At 46.4% G+C, this 24,063-nt stretch overlaps 1 protein-coding gene across 1 annotated transcript in view; it reads right to left on the bottom strand.

Annotated features, from left to right (window-relative positions):
* Positions 1-609: 609 nt before the first annotated feature.
* VAT1L (vesicle amine transport 1 like) overlaps positions 610-24,063 on the bottom strand; it is a 166,278-nt gene continuing 142,824 nt past the window's right edge. The window contains exons 8-9 of the mRNA XM_061138075.1: positions 5,688-5,771; positions 610-3,136 (exon numbers count right to left, since the gene is read on the bottom strand). Of these exons, the coding sequence (XP_060994058.1) occupies positions 3,038-3,136; positions 5,688-5,771 (183 nt within the window). The 3' untranslated portion in view covers positions 610-3,037. The remainder of the gene's footprint in view (positions 3,137-5,687; positions 5,772-24,063) is intronic.

The raw sequence follows: 24,063 nt of genomic DNA, 5'->3' as shown, positions 1-24,063 counted from the left end.
TAGTGCAAAACCTGTCTTCAGTTTTTTCACCTGTAAAATGGGCATAACGATGGACCCCACTTCTTAAGGTTGTTGGGAGGGTAAGAGAGTGTATTTGTATATACGTGTGTGTGTGTGTGTGTGTGTGTGTGTGTGTGTGTATTCAGCTTGAGGGAAGCTAAATGCCTTTTTTCAAAGCTTGTGCTCAGTCACTCAGTCGCTCAGTCGTGTCTGACTCTTTGCAACTCTGTGGACTGGATTCTCCAGGAAAGAATACTGGAATGGGTTGCCATTCCCTTCTCCAGAGGATCTTTCCAACCCAGGGGTCGAACCCCAGTCTTCTGCATTGCAGGCAGATTCTTTACCATCTGAGCCACCAGGGAAGCCCCTTTAAAGGCTTGTCTCACCTCAACTCCTATTTTTTCTATGTAGCCTTTAGTTCCCTCATCGGAGGATTCTTCCCGGATGTGTTTTTTTTTATGTTTTCTTTCTTAGCCACCTGTACCTTGTGTTTTAATGGCGGGACTGTTTTTGCAACAACTGTGTATGTAGAATAACTGATGCCAGGCAAGGTTATGCTATGCTGAATACTTTTATTTATATTTTTTAATGTAAACATAATTTGCTTTGTAGGCACAATATAACAAAAGCTCTAAAGCCACAAATACATTAGACAATGTTTCAGTTCCCTCCAATCAATCTTAAATTATGGAGAAGCCTTCACAGTTCCTTTAAGGCAACCTGAGACATTCTGTACACTTCCTCCAGGAAAATAATCATGTGACAGCAAAGATGCTTCAAACAAGAGTGTTAAACGGTGAATTTTGGTACTTTAATTTTCCCCCGGGTCTTCACGGCATTAGTTGATCTTATTGGTCAAACACTAGTTTTCTCTTCTCATTCTGTATTTCAAGGAGACAAAAGGGTTTTCTGTAACTCATCAGCACAATTTGTGATTAAAGTTGAAAAAACAGACTTGGGGAAGAAGGTCTTCTCATGCTAATCCATTGGACATAACGAAGGGCATTTGGCTTCTGAATGGAGAGTTCTGTCTCCCCAGCCAGCGGAGAGACCTGAGATGCTCACGGGTCTGTCCTCCCCCAGCCCGAGAAAATGCCATTTCTGTCTAGCTCACCAGGAATGTCACTTGGGTAGCAGCTCTTCTTAAGACCTCATGGAACACTTGGCTGTGGGAGAAATGTGACCAGTAGCACAGCATTTAGCAAAAGTGTTGGGAGAGGGGGGAATACAACCTCTATGTTATCTTTCTAAAGTGGCCAAGACCTGGAATACTGACGTGTCCTGGGGTAGGAAGAGAAGTTGATGTTGGTGTCTTCTTTTGAGATACACGGATCCCTTTGCTCATCAGATGGCATCACCCTTTCTCATCTTCATAGCTTACGTGTACATACAATGAGGAGACACTTCTTTCAGATAAATATTTGGCATAAATAAGTCATCACCACAAGTTTAAGATGGGAAAAAAGCACATGTTCAGGGAGGTGGCATTTGTTACAAACGGACTTAGGGAATAAAACAGGCAATTGCTGCGATGCGTTCATTGCCATCACTTGGGGGAAGAGTGGGTTCTACCCTAAGGCTCAGTGGTGGAGAGATCGGGCAATGCGGGAGCCCTCTGGTGTCTTGCAGAAGGCAAGAGAGTCAGGGTGCTAACCGTGTGGGCTCCTGTGTCTCCAGCTTGGCTTGCTAGTGATGGCCAACAGGACTGGGAGAAGGTGATGAGGAACCCTCCCCCACCCATCTCCATGGATTCACTGAATCTCTTTCTCTTCCTCCAGAGGAATTGATCGCCTCAAGCCATGTCAAGTGGGGTGGGGCTAGGGGTGGGCTCCTTAGGAATTTGGGAGCTGGAAAGTTCATCAAGGGTGTGTGATCAAGTAGTTTGGTCCCTGATTTCTGAAAAGCAGGATCTTGCAAAGAGTCTGCACCATGATTTTATATTTCAGAGGAGAGGAACACACATTTGGTATCAGATAATAAACATCAGCCTTTTGTATAACTAGAGTTTGTTACATGTAGAAACATGCTTTGGCAAGAAAAAAGATACTCATTGATTTTTTTTCCCCTCAAATAGGGTCCACAAAGGAGGTCTTCCTTGGGGGAGGAGGGGAATCTACGGTAAAGGTGGTTATTCAGTACCTGGAAATGAAAATAGCAAGAAGGGTAATGCCATGGCAAGTGTACAAACAGAGGCAGGTCTCAGGAATGACTCTGAAATAGCCCTACACCTGGTGCCTTTTCTTAAAATGAAATCTATAGAGCAGGGAGAGGATTTTGCTCTCGTGATGTGGTTTCAGAGGAGGAATCCCTGTGGCTGGTCCTTACACTTTTGCTGTTGACCCATCTTCTGTCCTGAAAAATGCACATCTCTCCCCCTGTGTTTGTGGTTAAGAACTGGTGAAGGGATTGAGCATCAGAGGGTGGCAGGAGGGTCTCTCAACCTTTTGACCATGACATACCTGAATGAAGGTGGAGAGGTTGCCTCTTCAGTGGGAAGAAGGAGAGTATGACTTGGAGAGACCCTACAGTTAATGGGCTCGTGAAAACAGCTCCCGGCCTACCCTCTTTCTGCCGGCCAAACCGGCACGTGCTCCTGGGGAAGCATGGGCAGCAAAAAGGATCACTGGCCCGAAGAAGTCTCGGATCTGGACGGTGCTCTGTGATAACATCTTTCAACCCAAACTCGTCTTTGCCCACGTCTGGCCTCTTAAGCGAGGGACCCGTAGGCTCGTATCGATTTGCAAGGCTGTTCTAGAACTGTCGAGAAGGACCCAAAGATGGATGGTTTTGGAACAGAGAAGAGGGCAGAGTGTAAAATACACATGGGGGAGGGACATAATACCGTGTGTATGAGCTTGGCACTTAATTTCAAAAACAACAGTGATCAACAGCTTTTTTTTTTTTTTAGCTCAGCTGACAGCAGACAAACACAACACGCACTGGACTACAGCATTTGTTCACTGGGGCACAGAAGAGTTTTCTCAGCTGGATCCTCTTCTCCCAGAGCATCCCTCACATCCTCCCGCCTGGGTCGCAGCTACTGGATGAAGGGCATCCTCTCCTTGTTCTCACTGTCTCCCTCGTGGTCCTCTTCCTCTTCGCCTGCCTCGCTGGTCTCTGTGCTGTCGTTGGCCATCTGTAATCCAACAGAGACAGGGATCGGCCCCTGACTCTCAGCACCGCCCCCTCCCTCGTGGTCTAACCTGGAGCTGCACTTTCTCTCTCGGCCAGATGCAGGGCCTTCCCCCTGGAGCTCCTCCCCTCCACCCTCCTGCCTGCACGATGCCTGCTTCTCCTTTAGCACGCAGCCCGCCTCCTCAGGGAAGCCTTCCCAGACCTCTCTAATGGGAACAGTCGCCCTATCGTGAGTGCTCCTCTGTGGCTCAGATGCATGGCTACCGTGTCCCATTTATACACAAGGCCTGTGGACAGATGACACCCTGCCCCGCTGTGGGAACTGCAGGCGACAGGACAGACGACCCAGTCTCCTGCTGCCTTCCATTTTATCTTCTGCACCTAGCACAGTGCCTAACACATAGGAGGGCAATGCATGTTTTAGACCAGCGATCCCACAATGGTGAGAGTTCTTCCTTATTAGTGCATATTACGTGCTCACCACCCTGCCAGGCCCCTTTCTCTCTTCTCAACAGCCATGAAGTAGTGGCCTCAGCAGTAACTATTGCTGCCAGTTGTTTTGGAGCCGTGCAGAGGGAGACTCAAGAGGTGACGTGTAAGCGGGAGGCCGTGGGGCAGCGGAGGTCAGCAGGCTGCAGAGAAGGTCGCCAGCCCGCTCTGGGGCCGGGGGCGCTGTCTGACCCCGCGGGTGTGCGGGCAGCAGCTCCATCTGGGCTCTGACCCCCCACGCGGCGTCAGGTGAGCCCCGCTGCGCTCGCCTGTCCCCATCAGGAGAAGGCCCCGGCAGAGCAGATTCTCCCGCTGCTTGTCGGCCCATCTGCATCCGGAGCCGGCAGCAAGGACAACTTTCTGCCAGCCTGCTGCCCCCACGCCTTGCAGCCCAGACGGTTTTGAGTGGCGGGTGTGCACCCTGCAGTGGGTTCAGTGGGGCAGACTCAGGGCTCTGCCGGTGGCCGTTCCGCCAGGAGAGCGTGACCCTGGGAGCCCCTCGCTGCCCCCCCGCAACCCACATGCTGCGGGGCCGTGACGCGGCCCCACAGGGCCCAGACCTGTGCGGTTTGCTCTCCCTAGAAATACCCTCACCGCTGGCTGCCTCTCCTTCAAGCCTTGTCTCCATTCAGGAGGGACGGGCCCCTCCCACCAAGAGATGCTCCCCGTGCCGCAGGTCTGAGTGGCCCATCTGCCGTCAGCTCAGGTCCCAGGGTGAGAGCCCCGGAGCTCCAGCAACGAGGACAGCGACACCAGCCATGGCAGGGCCCGGGCTTTTACTCGGAAAGGTGGCTCTGCAGCTCCTGCCCTGTTGAGAATCTGCCTGTGGTCAAGCAGGCCTTCCTACCAGCCCCACCGCCCAGCAGGACCTCAGGTGTGATGGACGGGCAGGAAGCCAGGAACAACTCTGGTGCTTGAGAGCAATGAGCGGTGCAGCCGGGCGCTAGGCCCCCTCCTCTGATGGGACTGGAACAGACTTGGTCACGGGTTTAAAAAACAGAACACTGGTGCACAGAAGACTTGCGATTCTGGCCTAACTTGACCCCTTAGCTGCCTCCAAACACTTGCTGGTCCAGTCCTGGGGCTTAGAAGGCATTTTAAAAATTATATCCAGATTGTTATCAGTCACTTACATGTTGTAAAATATCCTCTCACTAAATTGTTCTTCATTGTTTGAAATGGCCATCATACCCAAACCACATTCTGGTTACAAAAGCCAAGGAAACACTTTTTAAAGTGTACACGTTGGACTAAAACATGCCAGGATTGTAGTTCTTCCTCTTTTATCAACCATTGATGCAGCTCCAAAGCTAGACATGCGAGAAAACAAACCAAAAAACTTCCCGAGTATTTTCCTGGCTAAATGGTTCCTAGAACTTAGATTGTATGAGACGAAGTTTTATGCATGTCATTGTAACTGACTTACGAGGGCATATTCAGCTCCAGTTTACAGACAGTGGAGCTGAAGCCAGGGTGAGAACAACTGCCCAGGTCATGCAGGGGTTCAGAGCTGGGCTCGGGATCCATGCAGTCTGCGTGTTGCCCACCACACTGCAGAGCCCCTCAAGGGACCCTTGCAAGAGGGTCTGGGATGTGTGTGTGACACTTTTCATTCCTGAGGGACAGGGTGTATGTGTGGGGGGATCCCTGCATGTAAGGATGTTGTCCTGGTAAGGAAAAACAAAAGCCATGGGGCCAGCAGGAGGCAGCTTGGAGGCAGGTGGCATCACTCTGTTGCGGATCTGCATGTGAGTTTATGAACCTTTACCAGGTATTCCTCCTACTTGGAGCCAAGAGTGAGCTCGGGTAACAGGCATGGGCTGTGGTTTCTGTCCTCTCCTGTCTGCCCTCGGATGGCTCTGGAAATGTTCTCGCTGAAGCCTTTTCCTTTCCTTATTGGCATTCATCCCATCTGTGACTAATCCCTCACTCGATTACCTGGGGTCTCCCCCACCAGCCCCAGCAGAGAGCTGAGAGCAGAAAGCTCTCCTCCACCCCACGTGTGCCTGCCTCTGAAAACCCTCTCCTGCCGCAGCAAACAGATGCCTCTCCTTTGGACTCACCAGTGGAGTCGGGGTCTTTTCTACATCCAAAATTAACTTGCCAATATTCCCTCGGTCGTGGATCCGCTGCATGGCCTCCTTCACCTAGGAGACAGGGAGAGAGAGTGATGGTGAGGTGAGATGTCACCCAGGGGACAGATTCAGTTCAGTAGCTCAGGCGTGTCCGACTCTTTGCGACCCCATGGACTGCAGCACGCCAGGCCTCCCTGTCCTTCACCAACTCCCGGAGCTTGCTCAGACTCATGCCCATTGAGTCGGTGATGCCATCCGGTGAGAAGAGGACCTGGACAAGCCAAACCACTCGCTGTCCACCAGGGGGCGCTGCAGTCAAAGTTTAGCCGCTCAACCCGCGGTGGTACCCAACAGCTTGTGCACTTCAATTCTGGTTGTCACTCACTCTCTGTTCTTATGCAAGCAGCTTTGTTTCCTGGGTCTAGAAAATGAGAGTGATAGCTCCAGAAATGAAAGGAGGAACGTTTCTTAAAAAGAAAAGAACTGGGGGAGGAGAGTCCTGTGGAGTTCAGTGCTGCAGAAAGTGGCAGGGCCCATTAATCAGAGTAACTTTTGACCAATAAATTATAAAATTATTTTTCTAGGGTCATTTGTGCCCAGCTTACTCAAATGTTGCATAACCTGATTCCAGTTTGGCTAAAATGACCATGACCCAGGTTGAACTACATTCAGGAAAAGTTTTTCCCACCCAAGTGGAGGTTTCTCCAGAACTAGCATTTTCCCCAGTGAAGGGTCTTCCCGTTTCTTCTCAAGTGATGGGAGCTTGTCAGACAAGTACATAGACGCCTCCTGGGACCCCTTCAGGCAGGTGTGTGATGGAATGTGATGGAGGCTTCCAGCGTTTCATTGTTGCTGTATGGAAAATGAACACTAGGGGGTGCTGTGGGGCTTAAATAAAAGAAGGAAATGGCAACAGAACGCCAGGGCTTGGCATGGATAAATCCTCCACATCTCTTAGTAAAATCTAAATGGAAACGCAGTATCTCTTGATTTTTTTTTTTAAAGAAACAACAGATCTAGTTAAAATATTTTTCCTGAAGTTTCAGTTTTAAATATTTGTTCATGCATTCATTCAATCCACAAACATTCTCTAGTTGTTGCTTATAGACTACATGGCATGGCATAAAAAAAAAATTTTTTTTTTAAGTGAACTAGGGACTCTGACTTTGAGGAACTCAATCTGGGGTTTATGGAGCAGTGTTTGCTTATAGAAAAACCAAAGCCAGCTTCCCATTTGAATGAAAACTTGACAGAGCCATTAAAAGGTGCATATTCTAATTGCTTTTCTGGGACTTTTGTCCTAAAGAACAATTCAAATTCTGGGGGAAAAATTATCACACAAAAGATACTCAATTGCTTTCAGTGACAAAACACTGGAGCAACTTATATGTCACAGAATAAGGGACAATAATCACAGAATAAGGGAATGGTCAAGTAAATTGAAGTTCTGACATATATCTACCTATTGGAAATGTTTTGTGGCTGTTAAAGTGCTAATTATAAAGACTGTGCAGTAGGATTAAATGCTTTTATAATATTGTTAAATGAGAAAATCGAGGTGCATATCTTTACATCTCCATAAAAGCATGGGCATCCTACAATAACTGGAAAGAAATTTAGATATATGATAAAACATTATGTAGGGGAAATAGGTGCCTTTCAATTCTAACGTCCAAACATTGTTATCTGGTAACCTGTTATCAAACCAGTGTTCATTATAAATTAAATGTATCTTTAAATGCGTTCTTTGGATAAGGTAGCATTGGTTAGAATCAACCTCTTTTATAGACTGATAGCATCATGTGATTGTTGAATTCCCTGCCCCTAATACATAATCCAGGAGGTTTCTCCTATTTCTGTGATGAACATTGCTTTCCAAGTGCTTTCATATTTCAGTGCTAACAACTACTGTTTACTAAGAATCTTTAAATATTGTGGCAGGCAGCTTCTAAAACTGCTCCCAACCCCCTCCTAGGACTCACCTCCGTGTATTCCCCGCCCCCATTAAATGTGAGCTGGACCCAGCAACTTGCTTCTAACAAACTGAATATAGCAAAAGTGATGGGATGTCCCTTCCTGATTAGGTTATAAAAGACTGACTTCTGTCTTGCAGTCTGTCTCTTTCTCTGACTCTTCTTGCCTTCTTGTTCTGATGACACAAATTGCCATGTTGTGGAGAGGTTACCCGCCTCCCTTGGCAAGGAATGGAGGGAGAACTCCAGCCAACAGCCAATGAGAAGCTGATACCCTCCATTCAAAAGCCCCCGAGGCTCTGGATCCTGCTGACAGCCAATGAGAGGGCTTGGAAGCAGATCCTCCCTCAGTCAAGCCTTGAGATGAGACCACAGCGTTTGCTGACACCTTGATTGCAGCCAAAGGACCCAGCTAAGCCCCGCCCAGAGTCCTCACCCACAGGCACCCAGATCATGAAGTTATTTTAAGTCAGTAAGTCTTAGGGATAATTTGTCATGCAGCCACAGATAATTAATACATTGTTACCTTGAATGTATAATTCTTCCCTTGCAAGATACATATTATCCCATTCTACAGATCAATACCTTGGTGCTCAAAGACATAAGCAATTTGTTGATGGTTATTGGCGACAGAATCGAGTTTCTGACTCAGATTTGTCAGACTTCAAAAACCAATGCTTTTCCCTAGTTCTGCCCAGAACTTGCTGCTTCCTTTGATTCTCATATAATGGTTTCCCAGAATTCAGTTGTTTATTACCCAGGCAAGTTATTAAACACCTGGAAACTCCTTGGAGATTAGGAACAGTTTTTAAACTGCTTCTCCAATAAGGCAGAGCCCAGGGAAACGAGAAGCTGTGTTCTTACCAGTTAAAACTGATTGTGGTGCTCGGAAGAGAGCTCCCTGCGGGGCTGGCTCTAATCTGCATATTTTTTGTACATTTCTTTCTGAAATGAACTGATGCCTTGAAGTTCCGTACATGGGGGATGGAGAAAGGATTAGGAATCTGATCCCCAGTCATGCTGTTTGAGTTTACAGTTCTCCTGGGCTGCTCTTGGGGGTGGGAAGAATCTTTTATGACAGCTCTCAGAGGGAAAGAAACTTGATACCGTTTTTTGATCAATTCTTTATGAAGCACAGTGTGAGGCATTTTACACATGTTGCTTCATTTTATCTGCACCTCAAGCCACTTAGGTGACCATAGGCATCAGAGTTTCAACAGAGGAGAAACCTGAAGATGAAAAATCGAAGGGGTCTGTGGCAAGTCATCCATCTGAATGGTATAGGAACCACATGGGAATTGAGAGTGCAGCTTGCCCTTTCTAGGAGTCTGGGAAAACCAGAGCAGATGGGTCTCTGGTGTGTGCACCCCAAAGCTTCCCTCCAACGACATCATCAAAAGGTAAAATCTGCAAAGAGAGATTTCGCTCCCAAGTTGCCAGTTTATGAACTGAAGCACCTGCATGGGTGACCGTGCCCAGAAGATGGAAGTGACAACATTCAGGAAGCTACTGATCTCCCCTGTGGCTGCCAAGGAGGGTTTTCTAAAGCACACCTCTGCTTAGCCCCTCTCCCCGCTGCATGCAGGAGAGGAGTCCGGCAGACGTGGCGTGGCCTGTCACAGCGACCACTCGCTGCACGTGACGCTGAGCACTTGAACCATGGCCGGTTCCGGCTGTGATGTGCTGGGGGTGTGAAATACACAGCACACTTTAGTGATTTAATCATAATGAGAAGGCGGGAAACTCTCTGTTAATGTCAGGAGGTGACCAGTGCATGTTCAGTGCATGGAGCTGGGCACCGAAAGCCGGTGCCCTGGGACAACCCAGAGGAATGGGGCAGGAGGGAGGTGGGGGCTTCAGGATGGGGGACACATGTGTGCCCATGGCTGATTTGTGCCGCTGTATGGCAAAACCACCACAGTATTGTAAAGTAATTATCCTCCAATTAAAATAAATTAATTTAAAAATACTGAAACAGTAACATTTTAAATATCCTGGGTAAAGGAAAACATATGATTTAAATTAATTTCACCTATTTCTACGTTTCTGCCTGTGAAAGTGAAAATGTTAGTTGCTCAGTCATGTCTAACTCTTTGTGATCCTATGGACTGTAGCCCGCCAGGCTCCTCTGTCCATGGGACTCTCCAGGCAAGAACACTGGAGTGGGTTGCTGTGCTTTCTTCCAGGGGATCTTCCTGACCCAGGGATCGAGCCCACATCTCTTATGTCTCCTGTTTTGTTTGGCAGGTGGGTTCTTTACCACTAGCACCACCTAGGAAGCCCCAATTAAGCCCAGTAAGAAGTGTAAAAAGAAGCTGAGATTTATTTTAAAAATATATTTTCTTTAACTAGATTATTATCTATTATTTTATATACCTTATATCTATAATCTTGTTATCTATTATCGGTTTATTATCTGTCTGAAATATTATCATTTCAATGTATGCTCAATCTAATAAAGTTATGAATGAAATGTTTTATATATATATATATATATATATATATATATATGTATACACACACACACACGTATCTGTAGTGCTAAGTGTTTGGAATCCAGGGTGCATTTGACTCTTAGAGCATGTCTCAGTTCAGACCAACTACACTTCAATTGCTTGCGTCTTCTGTTTTGGAGAGTGCAGCCTGGATGGCAGGACAATGGCACCAACCTCAGGGATCCCAGTGCAAAGGAGCGTCTGGCAAATGACAGCTTCCAGAACGAATGAATGAGCGAACAAGGAAGTTGATTTGTGGGGAGAGTAGGACATCACATGCTGAGCCAGCCCAGAGGTTTCTGTCTGGTCCATGCCACGTCCCAGAGCCCCTGGCCCAGGCGGCCTGCTTAGTGGCTGCCGGGGCGGCCCAGTGCAGTCTGCTCATAATCAGGGCATGGTCCCTGTGCCCAATCTGAGACACCCCTGCCAGCTGCGGGAGAGATGGACTGACTGCAGCCAGAATCCCAACTGCGGGGCTGGCCAGAGCTGGTCTCAGCAGCTGGATTTTCCAGGGCTAGGGATCCTGGCTGCAGTCAGCCCATCTCTTCCAGAGCTGCTTTTCCATCCGGACAGCAGGAGGGAATCTGAGTCATGGTACTCAAACACCTCAAGAGGCCAAGATCCTGAGCACTGAGGCCATCTGAGTCTTTTCTGACACTTCTGGTCCCCGGGAGGCTACCTTGATAAACCAGCCCAAGTGGATGGTGGCAGGAGGCAGGGATGATATCCCCACTTCTCAGGCTCTGCTTTGACTAGTAACATCATTCCAGCAAGTTGCTTCACCTCTTTGCTCCCCATCTTCTTGACATGTTAAATGATAACTGTTATTCTATCCACCTGTTCATTCAGTCTGTCACTCATCCAACAGTGCCAAAGCCCCTTTCCAGGAGCTGTGTGAGGAGTAATGGTTGAAACAGACACACTTTCTGTCCAGAAGGAAACACAATTTCACTTACTAAACAGGCTAGTCATCATAAAAAGAGTTTCATGATCTAAATAACGTGCTTCTGATTTGTTTATTTCACCCCAATGGGTGACAGCCCATCAGAATTGACCCTGTACCCCTGGTTTGTATTTCAGCCAAGTCCAGTAGCATTCAAGTCAGTGTTCAAGCATGACCCCTGGGGAAAATGTGATTGGCTCAGACTGTCTTCACAGAGGAACACTAGCTGTGGTCATTCTTATTTCCTCCTGCAACAGATCTAGGAGAAGTGGTTTTCTGGAAGTTGGGGAAAATGATGATGAGCAAACCTATAAGATCCCAGCCTTCATGGTCTTACAGAGACACAGACTTAATCAAAATGACTCAAATAAATGTAGGCTTGCCACTGGGTAATTCTAAGATGGTGTCAAGAGAACATGGATAAGGGAACTGACCTGGTTGGGAAGATCATGGAAAACTCCTCTGAAGAAGTGACAGTCGAGCTGGGTTTTAAAGGATGAGTAGAACATGACTAGGAAAAGAAGGGAGAGAGGACCATTGCAAGAAGAGGGGGCCAAGTATGAAAGCAGAGACTGCAAAGAGGCTAGCGGACAGGAGGACAGAGAACAAAGTGAACACCGGGCAAGACGCTGGGGAAGTTGGCTGGGGATGTTGGCACTATATTCCAGAGTCTGCCAGGGTGCAGTTGTCCAGTGCAGATCACACAAATCTACAGCGTCCAGTCATTTCCAGAGTGGTCAGTTCCTTCACGCTTGAGCAATGAGGGTTAATGATGCTCCATATTTGTTTGGGGTCTCAGTTAATGTTTCACAGTATTTCATTTCCTTTTCAGTGTTGTGAAAGGCACAAATTCATTACAGTACAAATGATACCACTTAATAACCAAAGCATTTGGCTTGCGCTATGAATAGTAATAAGCCTAGCCATCTAAAAGAGGAAAAAAATTAAGATGGATTATTCCATGGATCACTGTGTCTATTAGATGATAAATTAAAAGCTTTGGAAAAGAAGAAATGAGTAATACTCTAATTAAGAAGCACATCTACCCAATTCGTATTTGGAAGATGACTCATATTAATGACATTCATCTTTAGGGGGGAATGAATGATTGCTTAAAATCCAAAGTGGGTGTGGAAAAGTAACACATTCATTGCAGGTAGACTTGAAATCTGGGATTTATGTTCTGTCAAGAAGCTGTGAGAATCTAAAGTGAGTGAGCCCAGAGATTTTGACCTATATGGAAGAGTGACTGAAAAAGTAAAATGCCCAGAATCATGGATTGACCCACTGGGAAGGTGGAGAAAAAATTCAGACACAATTCATGTTTGGATTAGACGCAAATGGATCTGTACAGTGATGCAAGGCATGGGTTAGGATGGGGCATTAAGAGGGTGCTCACTCCCAGGGTCATCTGAGTGGTAGTTTAGCACCCAAGAGTGAGTGCTTCCTTAAATTTTGCACCCTAGTCACCTACCTTGACCCATTCTCATTTTGGCACTGCATGGAAGCCAAATATTGTTAAAAGAAGGAGACAGTATGTTGTCATTTTAAAAGAAGTGTCTGCTTGGCCACAAACTAGTGTGGATGGTCCAAGAAGATTTTTAAGGGGCCATTGGTAGGAGCACTGGCTTAGAAGAGGGACAGGTTATTTGGAGAGTGAGGAAGAGGGAAGACAAAAAAGCACGACAACAGAATCAGATGAAGCAACTGGTCCTTGTCTCCTTGGGAACCTGGATGACATTGACACTGATGATCAAATATGTATTGTGGTCAAGAGGAGTTCAAATGAAGTAAACATTGAGTTAAAAGCCAGAATTGTTCTGCAGAAATCTACAACCCATAATCAAGCCACACTGTATATTCTAGTCCAATTGTGTTTTGAACTAAAGCAAAAAATGAAAAAAAAAAAATCTAGTGAATTGCCTTCAATGTTTGTTTGATTTTCTTTAACAGTGTTCCCCAGTGTCAAATTTGGATGTTGGAGTAGAATTAAACTGGACACTTCAAGGATGCTTATTCCAACATATAAGTGAAGTCTGGGGCAGGGGCAGATTAAAAAAATGCGTGAAATGATTCTTGTTCCCTGCAGAAAAATATCTGCTGTACAATCTGTAAGAGAGATGTTTGAAGTGTGACGGGCACAGAAGAGGAAGCAATTGGGGTTAGGAGAAGGATGAAAATCAGGGGAAAACTCTTGGCAGGAATGAATTTACAGACTGAGACTTGAAGGTCAACTAGGAGTTTGTCACTCAGCCAAGGAGAAGGACATAGAAATATTAAGAGTTTAAGGAAATATTGCTGTACTCCAAGAATGAGTCATTGACAGCCACCAGAACTCTGAGGGCAATGATGGTGATGATGTTTTGAAAATCCTCTTGAATTAAGATTCTCAAGTCTGCTGCAAATGGGTTACATCATTACTTGAGCTCCTGCCACTTCTGAAATCCCACACGACAGTTGCAGAACTTACAGAATATCATGTCAACTGATTCTTGCTTCAAATCCTTTAGCAAAATCCTCCAGCCAGGGAGAGAAATTCTTATTCCTGCTTGGACCTTGCCTCCAGATAATACTAGTTTTATTCATTCCCTGATGGATAATGACACCTGAAGGTTTTCCATTCCATGACACCTGAAGGATTTCCCCTTCAGGGGAACAGTGAAATGTGGAAGTAATGGGAAAGGGTTAGAACTATAAGGAGGCCAAAGAAAAGACACTTCAAAATCTTGAAAGTTCTTCTCTTTCCAAAAGGATGACGGCCAGAGCTGCTGACATTTAGGAAACTACAGTTTAGAAGGCAGAGGTGACCTTTCCTTAGACTTCCAGAGAAAGGGCTTGTTTGCAGGCTGTTTGGGGAGCATTTTTGTACCTAAGGGAACTGAGATAATATTGACTGTGTCATCTAGACATGGGTGTCATTTAGATAAGGGTTAGGATGTCCAGGGTGCAAAATGAGAGGTGGCCAACAGAGGCAGATATGCCTGAGACAACTTGTCTGGGGACTGTAGGATGCTCTAAAGTAAGGAGTAGAAATAAAAGAGTAATTGTGTTTGTATAAGAGGCATTTGCAAGCAAAGTACTCCAGTAGAAAGCTGATCTCCACTACTTTTAAGGGGATCTGTGGATCCTCCACTAAGACAGGAAGGAAAAGAAGGTTTTAGGCTTTGGACTGCAGTAATATAACCTGCCTTCAGGTTACATTAGGAGAAGGTGAGAGTGTCAGGGAAAGAGATGAATCTAAAACTCAGGTAACTGTAAACAACAAGGCAGTGTCGGTGCATGCCCCTGGGGCTGTGGGGGACGATGCGCGCTCTCATCACAGCAGCCGACATGTGCAAATGCTCAGCAGGTGCTTCACCAAGCAAAGCACTCTCTATGTCTGATCTCTGCGAGGTGAGCGGGAGCTTGTCAGGCTGTCGATCAAGGGTGCATACATATACCCTCTCTTTTCTCCTGGAGCTCCTCTGCTTGCAGAGGAGAGCTGAGATCACACTGAGGTTTGGCAAGGTGACGCGGCTTGTCCCAAGTCAAGCTGTGGGATGTGAAGATGTCAGCTTCAAACCGAGCCCTGTGAACCCCCAGGACTTGGTGCACTGTTGCCAGATGTGTGGAGCCAGGGAGGAGGCAGGAGGTGGAGAGGAGGGGCCATGGGTCACTGGGTGCTGCCCCGTGGAACCCCGTAGGATGTGTTATTTCCTCTGCACTTCCATACGCACCCTGTTTCTCCCGGGTTGTAACACCTAATTCCACTCTCTCTTGAAGAGTCTCTCAACCTAGGAGCACTGACTTTTGGAGGCAGAGAATTCTTGGTTGTGGGGGCTGTCCTGGGCATCACAGAGCGATGCCAGTAGCACCCCCAGTGTGACAAACAAAAATGCTCCCAGGCATTTGTCAAATGTCCCCTGGAGGGAAAGAATCAGCTCTAGCTGAGACAGTGTGAGGGCTCAGTCTCCTCTCCACACCTCCCATTCAAGGGCAGACGCCTGCCTCCCCACAGCACACACAGGACGCGTTGGCCAGGGACTTGCTGCCAGAGACTGGTGTCTGCTCCATCCTCAGGACTAGGAAGGGAATGTGGTACACGGCGGGTGCTGTGTGGTCTCTGACCTCAAAATACTCATTGGTTAGGTCAGGTTTTCTTAAAATGTGGACGGAAGACAATGTTTATCAATGGGGTCACCACAAATGAACCTATGTGCAGGGAAGCAAAGGAGAGGCAGACATAGAGAACAGACCTGTGGACAGTGGGGGCAGGAGAGGGAGGGGCAAATTGACAGAGTAGCATGGAAACATACACCTTACCATGTGCAGAAAAGATAACCAGTGGGAATTTGCTGTTACGACACAGGGAGCGCAAACCCCGTGCTCGGTGACAACCTAGAGGGGTGGGATGGAGTGGGAGGCGTGAGGGAGGTTCCAGAGGGAGGAGGGGACATGTGTATACCTATGGCTGATTCATGTTGGTGTATGGCAGAAACCAACGCGATATGGTAAAGCAATTATACTCCAATTAAATAAATTTTTAGAAAAGTGTTGCGTTAGCTTCAGCTTAGACCTGTTTGTTGAGAATGCCGAGGCACGCCATTCTGGGCGATCCTGGGGCTCTGATGTTTTAGACTCTTGACCTAAATGGTGCTTCATGTAACAAATATCCACTGCCCACCACGGTCTGGGCTCTGGGCTTGACTGACTCACAGCAAGAAACAAGAAAGATCAGTCCCTCCCCAGGAGTGGTAAGATCTCTCTGCGAGGGGTGGGGTCTGGTGTACCATGTTTTAATATCTGGATAGGACCTGTTTGGCACTTGGCTTCAATATTACTGCATGTAGGAAAGTAGCAGAGAGTCACAGTTCCAGCCCTTCTCATTCTAGGGCAACTGAGAATGAATTATCTCAGCTTTGATTCTGCACACCTGTGTGGACATCAAACAACCTGCTTTCTGCTCAGTGCATGAAGAAAGTTTCAGGAAAGCTAAAGGCCTGAAATCAAGGTGTCAGAAGGATGGGTTCCTGGCAAAGGCTCCAAGGAAGAAACTTTTTCCAGTTCTCTTCTAGCTTCTGGGGGTTGCTGACAATGCGTGCTGTCCTTGGCTTATAGCTACAGCATTCCGATCTCTGCCTCCGTCATCACGTGCCCTTCTCTTCTGTGTTTCTGTGTCTCTCCTCTTCGTACAAGGACAGCTCGTGTTAGATTAAGGGCTTATCCTAGTCCAGGATGACCTCACCTGAACTCGACCCTCTGCAGCTCAGCTGTGTTGAAACACCTCTGCAGTGAGCCGAGTTCCACACTCACATGCTAAGGTTCAGGGAAGGACATGAAGTGAAGGACATGCCTATCCAAACAGACAGGTAGTAACACCTTTAAGTTTTTCTTTTTAAACTAAACTTTTTTTTTAAATTATAAAATAAAACACATACACAGACAGCCACACATGTATAGTTTGTAAGCACGCAGGTCAAGAAACAGAGCTTTGCTGGATGTCCCCAAAGCCTCTCCGTGTGTTCTGTCACAGCCCTAACTCCCTCCCCTTCTCCAGATATTACCACAGCATCCCAACTTTTAGAGCAATCACTTCCTTGCATGTCTTTTGTTTTTCACCTAACTGTACATCCCCAGGGACCAGCAATTTGTCTTGTGCCATTTGAAAAAACATATACCCTCAGGGCCTTTTATTTTTTTTATTTTTTGGCTATTATTATTATTTTTTAAAATTTTAATTGGAGGCTAATTACTTTACAATATTGTGGTGGGTTTTGCCCATACATTCACATGAATCAGCCATGGGTGCACATGTGTTCCCCATCCTGAATCCCATCCCTCTGGGTCATCCCAGTGCACCAGCCCTGAGCACCCTGCCTCATGCATCAAACCTGGACTGGCGATCTGTTTCACATATGATAATATACATGTTTCAATGCTATTCACTCAAATCATCCCACCCTCGCCTTCTCCCACAGAGTCTAACAGTCTGTTCTTTGCATCTGGGTCTTTTTTGCTGTCTTGCATATAGGGTCATCGTTACCATCTTTCTAAATTCCATCTATATGCGTTAATATACTGTATTGATGTAATGTACTGTATTTCTTTCTGACTTACTTCGCTCTGTATAATAGGCTCCAGTTTCATCCACCTCATTAGAACTGACTCAACTGCATTCTTTTTAATAGCTGAGTAATATTCCATTGTGTATATGTACCACAGCTTGCTTATCCATTCGTCAGCCAATGGATATCTAGGTTGCTTCCGTGCCCTGGCTATTGTAAACAGTGCTGCGATGAACACTGGGGTATATGTGTCTCTTTTCAATTCCGGTTTCCTCAGTGTGTATGCTCAGCAGTGGGATTGCTGGGTCAGATGGCAGTTCTATTTCCAGTTTTTTAAGGAATCTCCACACTGTTCTCCATAGTGGCTGTACTAGTTTGCATTCCCACCAACAGTGGGAATTTTCCCTTTTCTCCACACCCTCTCCAGCATTTATTGCTTATAGACTTTTGGATAGCAGCCATTCTGACCAGCGTGAGATGGTACCTCATTGTGGTTTTGATTTGCACTTCTCTGATAATGAGTGATGTTGAGCATCTTTTCATGTGTTTGTTAGCCATTAGTATATCTTTGGAGAAATGTCTCTTTAGTTGTTTTGCCCATTTTTTGATTGGGTCGCTTATTTTTCTGGGATTGAGCTGCAGGAGCTGCTTGTATATTTTTGAGATTAATCCTTTGTCAGTTGCTTCATTTGCTATTATTTTCTCCCATTCTTAAGGCTCTCTTTTCACCTTGCTTATAGTTTCCTTTATTGTGCAAAAGCTTTTAAGTTTAATTAGGTCCCATTTGTTTATTTTTGCTTTTATTTCCAATATTCTGGGAGGTGGGTCATAGAGGATCTTGCTGTGATTTATGTCGGAGAGTGTTTTGCCTATGTTCTCCTCTAGGAGTTTTATGGCTTCTGGTCTTACATTTAGATCTTTAATCCATTTTGAGTTTATTTTTGTGTATGGTGTTAAAAAGTGTTCTAGTTTCATTCTTTTACAAGTGGTTGACCAGTTTTCCCAGCACCACTTGTTAAAGAGATTGTCTTTTCTCCATTGTATATTCTTGCCTCCTTTGTCAAAGATAAGGTGTCCACAGGTTCGTGGATTTATCTCTGGGCTTTCTATTTTGTTCCATTGATCTATGTTTCTGTCTTTGTGACAGTACTATACTGTCTTGATTTCTGTTGCTATGTAGTGTAGCCTGAAGTCGGGCAGCTTGATTCCTCCAGTTCCATTCTTCTTTCTCATGATTGCTTTGGCTATTCAAGGTTTTTTGTAATTCCATACAAATTGTGAAATTGTTTATTCTAATTCTCTGAAAAATACTGTTGGTACTTGATAGGGATTGCATTGAATCTATAGGTTGCTTTGGGTAGTATACTCATTTTCACTATATTGATTCTTCTGATCCATGAACATGGTATATTTCTCCATCTATTTGTGTCATCTTTGATTTCTTTCATCGTTGTTTTATAGTTTTCTATATATAGGTCTTTTGTTTCTTTAGGTAGATTTATTCTTAAATATTTTATTCTTTTCATTGCAATGGTGAATGGAATTGTTTCCTTAATTTCTCTTTCTGTTTTCTCATTGTTAGTGTACAGGAATGCAAGGGGTTTCTGTGTGTTACTTTTATATCCTGCAGCTTTACTGTATTTATTAATTAGCTCTAGTAATTTTCTGGTGGAGTCTTTAGGGTTTTCTATGTAGAGGATCATGTCATCTGCAAACAGTGAGAGTTTTACTTCTTCTTTTCCAATCTGGATTCCTTTTATTTCTTTTTCTGCTCCGATTGCTGTGGCCAAAACTTCCAAAACTATGTTGAATAGTGGTGGTGAGAGTGAGCACCCTTGTCTTGTTCCTGACTTTAGGGGAAATGCTTTCAATTTTTCACCATTGAGGATAATGTTGGCTGTGGGTTTATCAGATATGGCTTTTATTATGTTGAGGTATGTTCCCTCTATGCCTGCTTTCTAGAGGGTTTTTATCATAAATGGATGTTGAATTTTGTCAAAGGCTTTCTCTGCATCTATTGTTCATGTCCTTTTAAATCTAGAGGCTCTCTATTTCGTTATGGCTGCTATTGTTCCTTGCAAGTCGAGAAGTCTGGCTTGCTCTAGGTGCTTTCCCTCCCACGGTCTGGATTCTGTGATTGCAGACAACTGGCACAGTCCCGCAGGGCTCCCTCTGCTCTGCATTGCCTTCAGGTTGGTAGGAGGTTTGATCAGACTGAGACCGTAGGCGCTGTGTGTCCTCTGGGAGACACACAATGGCTGGTTGGCCCTCTTTTCCTGATGTTCAGTGCCCAGACCTGTTAATTTAGTGGGGGCTGTGAAGTTCTGATTCCAAGACTCTGTGTTCATTTATTACCTGCCTTCATTTTATAAGGAGCCACACCCCTTCATGTATTAGTTGATTGTGAGTGGTGAACAGCTCCTATAGGAATGGGAAGATAAATACTTGATTCTTTCCTTGGGTTTATTGGGAGAAGCAGCCTTTTCAAAGAAGCAAAATTAAGGAACTTGAGTAAAGCTTTATGCGTAAAACATTCACTCACTGAATATTAATAAATTCTTATTTGATATTTAAAAGGAAAAAACTGGAAGCAAAACATGTCTATCAATGTCTATCAGGATGGTTAAGGGAATTACAGGATAACCTTGAAAGGTCACCTCATCCCATTTCTTATTGACATGCTAAGGAGAAAGCGTAATTATATATTCAGTGTGGTCATACCTTCATAGAATACATATTAATATAAAGAATAAATGAGAGCTTATATCAACCCAACTACCCTGGGTATATCTGTAGTAGGATTATGGCTAATTTTTATTTTCTCCATTATACTTTTTCTGTTTTTTATTTTTAATGTTTTTTTCAATTACAATGGAGTTTATGCTGAAATAGTAAGAACACAGATACCGTGTAAAAGCTACAGATCAGGCTGAAGGTAGGTTAGAGATTTGCTGTAACCACCAGAGGAGTGCCAAGAGAGAGGCCACGGCAGGTGAGGAGAAGGGTTCAGAGTAACTCGGGAAGGCTTCGTGGCAGGAGGAAGACCCCGGAAGACACGTACTACTTGGACGAGGGAAGAAAGAATCCCAGAGGCGGCGGCGTGACACGGACTGGGATGCAGGAATGAGGGCAGCGTGAGGCGAGGCCCCGCCCTGCCGGAGCAGCGCCCGGGCCTAGGGACGCCGCGAGCTGCGGATGCGGGGGGCCCCAGGGATGCGGTAGCGGCAGCCCAGAGCCTGGCTGCATTTCTCCTGCACAGGCTGCGCTTGCTGACGCGGGACAAGCTGCCATGGCACTTGCAGGCTTTCCCACGCACTTTTCGTCCATGAAGCAGGTAGCAGAGCAGCAAGCCTCTGAGCACACAGAGTCCCGGGCAGGCCCGCGGAGGGCGTCTCCCAGACCTGCCTCAGCACTTGGGCTTTGAAAGTAAGGCCACGTGTCAGGCTTCCAGTCTGAATCCCCATCTGATATTTCGAGGCGGCATGAAGTTCTCCAAATGGAAAGAATGTGGGAGGATCCTCCCATGTAACTCAAAGCTCCTTCAGCACCAGAGCAGCCACAAGGGGGAGAAGCCCTTCAAGTGTAAGGAGCGTGGCAAAGCTTTCAAGTCCAGCTATGCCTATATCAGCCTTCCCTGGTGGCTCAGATGGTAAAGAACCTGCCTTCAATGCAGGAGACCTGGGTTCAGTCCCCAGGTTAGGAAGATCCCCTGGAGAAGGAAATGGCAACCCACTCCAGTGTTCTTGCTGGGAGAATCTCATGGATGGAGGAGCCTGGTGGGCTATAGTCCATGGAGTCACAAAGAGTTGGACACAACTGAGCGACTTCACTTTCACTTTGACTTTTACGACTGTGTGGTACACAAGAAAAATCCCCAGGGTTTCTCCCGGGTGTAGATGCACAGGTGGACGATAAAAAGTGACCTACACCGGAAACCTTTCCAACACTCCGCATTTATAGACTTTCTTCCCCGCGCTACCACCCCTCCCCCACCCCGTGCTTAGCCCCTGCTGCAGGTAGGTGGCGCTCTGATGGAAGGCCCTACCACACTCCTTACACGCATAGGGCTTCTCCCCCGTGCGGACCCTCTGATGCTGGGCCAGGGTGGTGTTGGAACTCAGACCTTTGCCATGCTCCTTACATTTGTAGGGTCCTACCGCCAGCTCTTCAGTCTTGATGCAGGACTTGCCACCTGCACAGATGCCTCTCAAAACCTCTGCTTCCCAGGGATTGGGGTCCCCTGGAGTGTCCCCTCTCTCCAGCTGGGAGACCAGATCAGGTCTGGGGGAATGGAGACACCAGGGAATCTATATTTGCATAATTCCCCAGCATCACCTCCCTGCACAGGGCCCTCTGTGCAGAGTCCAGACTGGCCCACTTGTTCTGAGTGAAACACACAGCCGTGTCCTCAGAGGTCACTGGCTCCTGAGGCCAAGTGGTTTGGAGCATGGCTGATGTCCATGGCTCTGTGCACTCTTCCCGGTTTGCAAAAGCAGGAACCTTAAAAGCCTCTTCCCCTCTGAGCCCCAAGAAGTGGGTCTCTCAAAGATCATGCAGAACCAAGTGCTGGGGCCCAGAGCCCCCCCAGGCCTCCCATCTCGGTCTGTCTTTTTATCTTTATGTTTTAAACCACTCTATTAAAGTATAATTGTTATGTAAAAAGCTATAATAATTAATGGTTACAACTCAATGAACTTGAGTTCATTGAAATCTGTGAAACCATCACCACCATCATGGCCATAAACATATCCATCACCCCTCAACGTTTTCTCTCACCCTTTTTATCACACTTTTTATTTGGGGGTAAGAACAATTAGGAGATGCCGAGGATGCAGGTTTGATCCCTGAGCCAAGACGATCCCTTGGAGAAGGAAATGGCAACCCCACTCCTGTATTCTTGCCTGGGAAATCCCATGGACAGAGGAGCCTAGTGGACCGCAGTCCATGGGATCGCAAGGAGTTGGACATGACTGGGCAACTGGGCACACAGACATAAGAACAATTAATATAAGCTCTACCCTTGTAGCAGATGTTAAGTACACTATACAGTATTGTTAGCTATGGGAACTACACCACATAGTAGATCTACAAAACTTACTTATCCTGCATAAAACTTTGTTCCCTTTGACCATCATCTCCCCTCCCCCCGCCCCCACCAAACCCCTGGTACACACCCTTCTACTTACTCCCTGCTTCTGTGATTTTGCCAGTTTAGATTCCACATACAAGTGAGATCATATTTTTTTGTGTGTCTTTTTAAAAAGGTTCATGGTGAGTATGTATTCATGGAGAATAAGTTTTAAAAGTGGTGGTGGGTAAAGCACCAACTCCACTTTGATTATCAGGACAGTGAAGGGGGGTTGCAGAGCATGGGGGGAAAGGAAGCTCATGGGGGTCTGGAGCCTTTCACAGAGATGTGTAAGTGGCTTCAAAGTAAAGTGAACCACCAGCTGTACAAGGGAAGCCATATGCTGCCATAATCAGCAGCCTCATGTGTCACATGTCTTTCCCAGGATGTCCATCAATCAGTGCAGTAAAGACAAAGGCTCTCAGAGGAAACTTCATCATCTCACACCTTCTCCCCTCCCTTAGCTGACTCTCTCCAAACCACCAGTATCTAAACTCGACCTTTAGTTGCAGCAAGCACCTCCCTGGAGGCCTTTGCTCTCATCTCCCTGTGAGTTCTCTCCACCTCCGTCACTGTCTAGTTCAAGGCCCCATCACCTCCCTCCGGAGTGATGCTTCCAGCCTCCTATTGGATCTCTGAAGCTCCAGTGTCTCCCGACTCCAATCTGTTCTCCTTCAACTGCCAGAGCTATGATTAGTGGTCGATACATTTGTATGTGTCTTGGGTCTCAAATGCTTGGGACTGGGCTGTAGATTTAGTAAGGATAATGGTAATGATGGTGATTTTAATGGCTAACACCAACCACTTAGCACACAAGCTGGGCAAATGCCAAGCATCACATATTTTTTGCAGAATAGTCCATTTGCTCCTCATTATAACCCTATGATGGATGTGCCATGATTATTCTCATTTTATATACACAGAACAGGAGGATCAGGGAGGTTAATTAATCTGCCCAAGGTCACAGACAGTGTAGGTAGAAGGGGTAGGATTTTCACCTAGACAGTTGATGAAATATTGTTAGATGAAATGACATCATGTCTTGGATTTGCCTTAAAATGCTCCAGAAAAGCTGTGGGGGAGGGGAGGCAGCAAAGGAAACAAACTGGCCTGGTGTTCATCACTGTGGAGGCTGCCTCCGTGGGTGCGTGGCTGGGGTGGGGCGGAGGTGGGTCAGGATTTGCTACTTGTTTGAAATTTCCCAAAAAAATGTTCTAAAACATGAACTTTGAGTTCTGTTGCCCAAACAGCAACTCTACCAACAATCTCGGCACCCAAATGCTCAACTGTGTATGTTGGATGCTGACGTTATGAATGAGGGGTTTGGGCTGGAGAAGGTCGAGGTCTGCGCCCATTTCCCCAGATAGAATAATGTTATTCTTTTCAGCAAATAACCCAGCTTTGTGAGGGTAATACATTCCAGTATTGGGTACTTACCCCGCGCCAGGCAGCACTCAGCAAGATGAACACACACAGGCAGCCCCTTCCCCAGACAACACCCGCCCCCCGCCCCCACCCCACTGGCTGCCAAGGTGGGAACTCCACCTACACACTCCATCCAGGACAGCGTGGGAAGAGCTCCTGAATGAAGAGCCCAGGGGGGGTGGGAAATGATGCCACTTAGAGAAAAATGGCATTTTCCCAGGGCTTGTAAGGGTGGGAGGTGTTTTCCTGGAAGAGAAAATGCATGCAGAGTCCTGAAAGGGGAAGGTGGTGCAGGGACCCGAGAGTCAGTGATGGGGACGCTGTGCCGAGCTGCGTCAGCAGGGCTGGGGGCTCGG

The sequence above is a fragment of the Dama dama genome, chromosome 4 (assembly GCF_033118175.1).
Source record: "Dama dama isolate Ldn47 chromosome 4, ASM3311817v1, whole genome shotgun sequence".
Taxonomy (NCBI): Eukaryota; Metazoa; Chordata; class Mammalia; order Artiodactyla; family Cervidae; genus Dama; species Dama dama.
Note: the sequence above shows the minus strand (reverse complement) of the source record. Positions and strands in the feature narration are given on the sequence as shown.